The 8,994-nt window shown below is 36.7% G+C and overlaps 1 protein-coding gene across 1 annotated transcript; it reads left to right on the forward strand.

Annotated features, from left to right (window-relative positions):
* Positions 1 to 47: 47 nt before the first annotated feature.
* LOC121921299 (uncharacterized protein PF11_0207-like) lies at positions 48 to 2,608 on the forward strand. Its single transcript, XM_042449184.1, has 2 exons — positions 48 to 896; positions 1,376 to 2,608. Exons 1-2 carry the CDS (start codon positions 861 to 863, stop codon positions 2,354 to 2,356), a joined length of 1,017 nt encoding a protein of 338 aa, XP_042305118.1. The 5' UTR covers positions 48 to 860; the 3' UTR covers positions 2,357 to 2,608.
* Positions 2,609 to 8,994: the final 6,386 nt, after the last annotated feature.

Here is an 8,994-nt window from a genome sequence, read left to right on the forward strand (position 1 = left end):
AGTTTATTTTTTGGAGCTGGCAAAAGCTTTTTTTTTTTTTTTTTTTTGGCTTGTAAAAGGAAGGCTACCCGCTCTTAAAAAGAAAAGAAAGGCAATTAAAGCTCTGCGAGCCAGCTGGAAGGAGGCAAAGGGGAACAGGAAAAAAGCCGCGGAGTAGCCTAAGAAGCACTCAATAGCAGCAATTACCAGCAGCTTACAAGGCGGCGAAGGAGTTTGTTTATGTTTCTTTCATCTGCTTGGTTGAGACATTTAGCAGAGGAATGGCTTAAGAACTCTTTTTTCTTTGGAGCAGTGGTTTTTTTCTCCTTTTTTGGGGTGTGCTATTGACCAATCTTTAATGGAACTTGAAAAGCTTTGAGAAACCTTGGTGAAGAATTTATTGAAAGACTAACTGAACTTTGGAGAGGATTGAAGCATTATTAATATTATTGGAGTACCATATCTATTATGAAATGTCTTTTCTGAGAAAGCTGTGAGCAGTGGAAGTTGGTTCATTACTCCTGGTGAGGAAAGGATACTTCTGGGTGCCAAGTAACGCTGAAGTTTTGACTGGCCCTTTGCTTTCTTTTTGTTGTGGGTTTGATATTCCTTATGGATATATGCTTATTTCTCTAACTTGAAGATCCTTCTATTATAAGACTATTAAGACTATTTTTGCAACTTTGACGGATGTTTATAATTCATTGTGTTTGAACACCTTACTCTAAGGAGAAGTTTCTATTGAAGCCAAGAAACAACTAACTAAGAAGTAGGGGCCCTTCACCTCACTTCATTCCTCTTCTGGATTTAACATATACAATAGAAGAACCCAAGGATTGGACTAAATTTGTATAAGAACATCACAAAGTGACTATTTGTGTATGGACACTAGAAGTTCTGTTCGTAGAAAAGAAGCTGTAAGAATCCAATTACTTGCTTTTTGGAAATTTCTATGTATTTTCTTAAATCACCCTTTTATAAGTGTTATTGCGTAATTAGATAAAGATTATTCTTGGAAATTTGAGAATTTCCAAGAGGGAAGGGGTAATAGGAGTAATAGGAATACACTTACAGTTTCTGCAGGGGATGAAAGTGTATATTGATACTATAAGTCAATAAGGGAATCTGTTACTAATAATACAAAGCTGCAAGGTCCCCTGGATTGTACTGTTAGAGTAGCATAGTACAAGATTATTAAGTTAAGTATCTTTACTAGTTACTTTATTGCCATATTGAGAGTATAGGGTTGTAACAATTTATAAAGTGACTAGTTGGAAATCTTAGGAGATTCGTAGTGTAAAATCGATTGGTTGACGGTTATTTATTGGTTTGTTTGTTTTTTCTTCTTTTTCTTTTTCTTTCTCTTTTCCCCCTTTCTCTTCTCTCTATCTTTTAGAAAGAACAAAGTAATAATATGGCACCACCCAAAAAAACTTTGACTCAAAGCCAATTGCAGTTAACAACTCAAAGGAGAGGATCATTGGAAGATAGTATCAAGGTCACAGATCCTAATATTTTGCTATTGGATGAAATCAGGAAAATTAGACAAGAAATGATAGAATTAAGATCAGAATTGAAAGAGGACATTAAGGAAGCGAGTCAGGAAACTAGAGAAGAAATCAAGGAAACGAGATCTGAAATTAAGGAAACTAGGTCCGAGATTAGAAAAGACTTAAAGAAGGAATTAGATATCTTAGGGAAGAGAATGGATAAAATCTCAACAGATGTATCTAAAACTCAAAAGGATCTAGACACTTATAAAGTAAAAATACTAGAATTAGAGAAATCTAATACAGACTTAGTACAAAAACAGGAGCAACAATACTGGAAAGATTTGAATCAAGAATTAAAATATAGGGAAAAATCTATTAAAATCAGAGGGGTAAGTGAAAAACCTGGGGGAAATTTATTTGAACGTATTGTTCCGTCTTTAGCTGAATTTATAGGTTTCTCTTTGGAAAGGACAGAATGGGAGATAGATAAAATCTTCAGAATACAATCTAGCCAAGCAAAGGATAAGAATTTGCCAAGAGACATTGTGGTAAGTTGTGTGAGATCCAGGATTAGAGATATAATAATCCACAACAGTTACAATAATAAATTGATCATAGAGGATAAAGAAGCTAAGATATTTAAGGATATTCCACCGGCCGTTATGTTGTCTCGTCAAAAATACAGGACCTTGGTTAATATTTTGAAGAACTTAGGTATTGACTTTAGGTGGGAGAGACTTGAAGGTCTCTCTTTCACTTATCGTCAGAAAAGACACAAGATTGACAATATTGATGGAGCTAAAGAGATGGAAGAAAGATTAAGAAAGGACTTTAAAGAAAACAAAGGTGATTTTGGACCTAACCGGTTTCGGATGAGAGAATGAAGATCAAACGAAGTACGTAATACTGAACCTAAAGAGGGAAGTAGCAGTGGAAACGATCCAGAGAACACTAAAGATCAAGAGAGTCAGGATAATAAAGAAATAGGCACATTGGAAACAAGTGGAAACTTATTAGGAACCTTTTAAGAAGGAATAATAAGAGACTTAAAGGAAGTCCTTCTTAGATCTCTAATTCTTGATTCAATTAACTAATTCCCCAAAAGAAGCTCTCAGCAGACTGTAAGAAGGAATTGTGTTGAGTTGATAAGTAATTTTACTTTTCTAATAAAAAAAATTTTTTCTTTTACTATTTTCCTTTGCTGGTCTTTATTGGATTAGTAAGTATTATTTAAAATGGCGATAAAAATCATTTCCTGGAATGTTAAAGGAATTAATTCAAAATTTAAAAGAAGCCGTGTATTTCATGCATTAGAAAAACTTAAGGGAGATATAATCTGCATACAGGAAATTAAAATTAAAAAGAAGGAAGAACGCCTTTTAAGAAACCCCAAGTTAGGGAGCTGTTTTTGTTCTTTATTAGATGCTAAGAGAAGAGGAATCGCAATCTTTGTTAATAAAAAATTAGAATCAAAAGAGATCTTCAAGGATAATAATGGATCGTATGTAGCCGTAGAAGTTAAGTTAAAGGGTATGACAGTTTTGGTTGTGGGAGTTTATGGCCCAAGCGATAATAAAGATAATTTTTATGCAAGATTACATAAAGACCTGAAACAAATTGACTATGAAAATGTCCTTATGCTGGGAGACTTTAATGCTGTGATTTGTCCAGAGGCTGATAGGAAATCAAATAGAAATAATATGATTAAGAAAAATCAAGGTAGATTACCTAAGTCTTTTTTTTGTCTTAAAGATGATTACGCAATGGAAGATATTTGGAGGTATAAATATCAAGAAAGTAAAAACTATACTTACTACTCTGAGGTACACGATTCGTGGTCTAGAATTGATCTTATGTTAGCGTCCAAAAAGATTCTTCCCTATATCCAAGCTATGGATATTGAACCAAACACTATCTCTGACAACAATCTATTAAATATGAGACTTTTTGAAAAAAGAACAGAATATTTTTGGAAATTACCAAGGGATCTACTGAATGATGAGGTCGTTAATGAGAAGGTTAAGCAATCGCTGAAACTATATTTCAAAGAAAATAAGACGGAGAACATTAGAAGTAATATTTTATGGGATGCTAGCAAGGCGGTTGTACGGGGTACTTTAATTCAATTAAATTCGGGGAAAAAAGAAGAAAAATCTTAAAAGGATTATAGATCTAAAAGAAGCTTTAGAAGAGATTGAGAAACACTGGAAACTTAGTGGTGATAAAAATCTAAAAATTAAAGTCGAAGCAATTAAGCAAGATCTGAAAGTATTGGAAATTGAGGAGGTAAAGAAAAAGCTACTTTATGTGAGACAAAAATATTTTGAGAGTGGTGATAAAGCTGGGAAGTTATTAGCCTCTAAGTTAAGAAAATTGAGGGACAATAGAATTATAACGGAAATTAAGCATTCAGGTAAAACTTATACACATCAAGAGGACATTAAGAAATTGTTTAAGAACTATTATGAAGGAATTTATGGTAACTTTGAATTTGATCAAGGTAAAAGAGAGAATATTAAGGATTATATTAAGAAACAAAAAATGACGAAATTGAATGAATTCGAAAGGAACTACCTAGACTTAGAGATTACAGCAGAAGAAATCTCCTCTGTAATTAGGAGTATGAAAACTGACAAAGCCCCTGGACCTGATGGGTTATCAATGATCTACTATAAAAAGATGGAAGAGATTCTGGTCCCTTATTTAAAAGAGACCATAAATGATATCCATATAAATGGTATGCCTGAGTCTTGGAAAGACGCGACAATCATTTTAATTTCCAAAAGCGAGGTTAACAAATCTGAATTAGGCAATTATAGGCCAATCTCCCTAACTAACTCAGACTACAAAATTTATACCAAGGTGCTGGCGGAAAGACTCAAGAAAGTATTAGTCAATCACATCCACGAGGACCAATGTGGGTTCTTTCCTAAACGCCAGATTAAAGATAATGTGAGGGTGGTAATAAATATTATAGATTATTTTGAGCGTCATAATGATAAAAAATTAGCATTGTTATTAATAGACGAGGAAAAAGCTTTTGATAGGCTAAGTTGGCCTTTTTTACTTGAATTGTTGAATAATATAAATTTGGGGCCAAATATGTATATGTGGATCTCTTCAATATATCAGAAACAAAGAGCTCAACTCCTTGTGAATAATGAAAAAACAGAAGCTTTCAGTATTGAACGTGGCACTAGACAGGGATGTCCTTTGTCTCCTATTTTATTTATTATGGCTTTCGAAGTCTTGCTTAATATAATCAGAGAGGACTCTTTAATAAAGGGAGTAAAAATAAAAAATTTCACGTATAAAGTAAGGGCATTTGCGGACGACTTGATTTGCTTTTTGGAAGATCCATTATATTGTGTTGAACACCTTAAAAAGACATTAGAGATCTTTGCAGGTTATTCAGGTTTAAAAATTAATCAGGCAAAAACCACATTTATAACCAAAAATCTTTCAGCTGAGGAGGACAGTGTGTTAACTAATCTATCAGGTTTTAAAGTGAGTAAAAAAGCAAAATATTTAGGAATATACCTGACTAATAGGAATATTGATCTGTTTCCTAATAATTATGGTAAACTTTGGAAGAATATTAAAAGTGATTTGATTACTTGGTCTAAGCTGCACCTTTCTCTTTCTGGTAGAATAGCTGCCATAAAAATGAATATTCTCCCAAGATTTATATTTCTCTTTCTAAATCTTCCAATTATTTTGGCTGAAAACTTTTTTGTAACATGGCAGAAGGAACTCTCTAAATTTTTGTGGGAAGGGAAACGCGCTAGAGTAAAATGGAAAATTTTGACAGATGATTGGGAAAGAGGGGGTTGTGCACTCCCAAATCTCAAACTATATTATTTTGCTGCATGTTTATGTTGGTTAGAGAATTGGATTTCCTTAACTAATGATAAAATGCTGAATTTAGAAAGCTGTGACTTGAGATATGGTTTACATGCTTATTTATGGTTTGGAAAAAGTAATGAAAACAGAGAGTTTGGACATCATTTTATTAGAAGGTCCCTGTTATGGGTATGGAACAGAATTTAAAAAATGTACTATGTTAAATTGCCTTATTGGGTATCTCCCCAAGAAGCTTTCTATAATAGGACCAAGGTTAATTCGACAGAATGGTTAAAATATGGAGATTTATTAGATATGAATAATAAAAGGGTATTGATCATGAAAACCAGGGAACAATTAAGTTCATCGGGATTTGAGATTGATTGGTATTTGTATTTCCAATTATGTAGTAGATTTAAAACTGACTCAGATAAAATGGGTTTTACTACTGTGAAGAACGTATTGGATAATATTGTTGAAGATAAAAAAAGGGAAACATCTGTCAAAGTATTATAAATCTCTTAAAGAAAGGGACTTAGAGAATGAGATCATAAAACACTCAATGATAAGATGGGCTCAAGATGTGGGGAGCCCTATCAAATTGGAAGACTGGGAAAAATCCTGGAGGGTAACAAAAAAATTTACCGCCTGTCAAAATTATAAGGAAAATTATATGAAGATGCTATTCAGGTGGTATATGACTCCTACCAAGATCAATAAGATTTATAAAACAGGATGTGTTAAATGTTGGAAATGTGGGGTTAAAGAAGGCACTTTCTTTCATATATGGTGGGCTTGTTCATTATCTATAGAATACTGGAAAAATATTCATGAGAAAATGGTGGAGATATTATCTACCAATATCCCTTTAGAGCCGTTATTATTTTTGCTTAATATGACCAATAAATTAGATAATGTGATAGAGAAGAAATACTCTAGGATAATTTTATATATGATTACATTGGCTAGATTATTATTTGCACAATGTTGGAAAAATCCACAATGTCCTAAAATAGAAGTTTGGTTATCTAAATTGAAAGAAACAAGAAATCTTGATTTGTTAACAGCCGCTTTGCAGGATAAGGCGATGGAAAATGTGATAGAAGAATGGTATCAGGTAGATCAATATTTGAATATTTGTATATAATAGGTACTTTATAGGCATACGCCAGCAATTAAATTTTTTTGCTTTTTTATTTATTATTTTTTTCCTCTTTTCGCAATTATTGGTGTTACTTTTTTTTGAATCAAAATGATGAAGTCAATGGAGGGTTATTCTTTTCTTTAGTTTTGAGTGAACCTTTTGTGGAATATATGTAATCCGGCATTGGAAGGGAGATTTGGAAGTTGGTGGATAGTAAGATGAATAATTGGTATAATTATGTGTTATTTTTGATTTACGATGTTTGTATATATGTCTTTTTGTACATATATGTATATTTGTCTTTTATATTTCAAATAAAGATTTAAAATTAAAAAAAAGGGGGGGGGGGGGGACAGGATCATTGTACCATATTTCATCTAGCAACTCTATCCAAAGGGAAACGCATTAGTTCTGGAATGTATTTTGGCAGTGATACTTTCAATTCTGTGTTATTACATTTTAATCAGTAATCAGTTCTAAAAGATGCGGCCTGCGGAGGCGGCAGGACTGGCCCCAGCCCTGTCCTGCCGCCACCTCCTCCTCCTCCACCTCCTCCTCCTCCCCAGGCCGCGCGGCTCTCCTCCTCCTCCACCATGGCAGGGGAGGAAAAGGAAGTCCGCACGGCCTGGGGCAGAGGAGGCAAAGGGGGAAGCCCCGCGCTGTCTTCCCTGCCTCCCCACTCCGCCCACCTCCTTCTCCTCTCCCTCCTCTGCCCCGCCCCCAGGCCGCACAGGAAGAGGAGGAGAAGGAAGAGGAGGCAAAGGGGGAAGCCCCGCGCCGCCCTCCTCGCCTCCCTGTGGGGCCCTGCGCTGCCCTCCCTGCCTCCCAGCACTGCCCACCTCCTTCTCCTCTGCCTCCTCTGCCCCGCCCCCAGGCCGCGCGGCGCATGGAGGAAGGGGGAGGAGGAGAAGAGGAGGAGGAAGAGGAGGAGGGGGGAAGAGAAAAAGGAAGAGGAGGTGGGGGCAGTAGAAGGAGGAAGAGGAAGAAAAGGAGGTGGGGGCAGCAGAAGGAGGAAGAGGAAGAAAAGGAGGTGGGGGCAACAGGAGGAGGAAGAGGAAGAAAAGGAGGTGGAGCAGCAGAAGGAGGAAGAGGAGGAGGGGGCAGCAGAAGGAGGAAGAGGAGGTGGGGGCAGCAGGAGGAGGAAGAGGAAGAAAAGGATGTGGGGGCAGCAGAAGGAGGAAGAGGAGGGAGGAAGAGGAGGAGGGGGCAGCAGGAGGAGGAAAGGAAGAAAAGGAGGTGGGGGCAGCAGAAGGAGGAAGAAAAGGAGGTGGGGGCAGCAGGAGGAGGAAGAGGAGGGAGGAAGAGGAGGAGGGGGCAGCAGGAGGAGCAGGAGGAGAAGGTGGTGAGTGGCCAGAGGCCTCAAGGATTTTTAAATTTTATTTTGTGTGCTTTTAATGCTAACAAGTCTCCCTTGCTTTGACAATGATAGTGTGATGATGATGATGATGATGATGATGATGATGATGATGATGAGATTCAGCTTCAGAGGCATGTTGACACCCTAGGCGGAGGGGATGTCTCATATGACGATTTAGCTATGCCTTCCACCCCCCTGAAGTTGATTTCTTTTGGCTTTTGGAGAAAGAAGGAAAAAGAAAAACACAATTTTTGACCCTCTGGGGCACTACAGGCACAAAAATGGGCCCTGGGATGCTTCAGGCTGCCATTTTGCCCACACTTTTGCTTTGTGATTCATGAGACTAATCCTAATCATTCAGGCTGTATGTGTATTGTTAATACGCCTGTAGCACTGCGACAGATGAAAAAAAACTTTTCTTACCCCCTCCCCCTATCCTTCTTTTAATACCATGTTCAGTCTTTTTGTGTGTGTAACTGTGTATTAGACCACTGTGAGAATTGCAGGGAGCAAGCATAACTTGTTTAATTTTTGCCATGTTCATCTTTAAAGTGCTGTGAGTGGACCTTTTGAGTTGGAGAACTTTTTAAGTCTAGATGTTCCCGGAATGTTCAAAAGTGCTACCAAAGCAGATTAATCAGGTCACACAGAATGTTCTTTAAAATAAATAGGACAGCAGAGAGTGGTGTTTACTGCAGTCCCACAAAGCATAACTTCTGTTAGCTAATTTTAATATCTAACAATAAGGAAGGTGTTAGTTTGTTACTCTGGTTATAAGGCTAGTAGCAAAAAAGTTGTAATACTGTGTAGAACTTTCTGCTGAGATCCTAATTAGATATTAAAAAAAGTATTGCAGGATGAAAATCATTCAGAATCCACTCCTCTCTCCACATTTTTGGCTTTAAACTTTTGAGAATTTGATTATTCACGGATTTTATAATATGTTATATATAAAATTATCTAGGTCCTCCAGCGCAACTTTAACCAAAAGTCCTTACTGAAGACTAGAGATTTCCTAGAGGAACACTCCAGTAAGCATTTGTAGCTCCCCCAGCCGCAGAGCAGTCTAAGGTCTGTGTCTGGCCGATGTGCGACTTGGAAGACTCGAAGATCCTAGGCGAAGTGTTCTCCTCAGGTAAACATAGTTGTTTTTTGTTATTTGTGGGCGGTTTTTTTTT

Source organism: Sceloporus undulatus, chromosome 2, assembly GCF_019175285.1.
Source record: "Sceloporus undulatus isolate JIND9_A2432 ecotype Alabama chromosome 2, SceUnd_v1.1, whole genome shotgun sequence".
In the NCBI taxonomy this organism is placed as follows: domain Eukaryota; kingdom Metazoa; phylum Chordata; class Lepidosauria; order Squamata; family Phrynosomatidae; genus Sceloporus; species Sceloporus undulatus.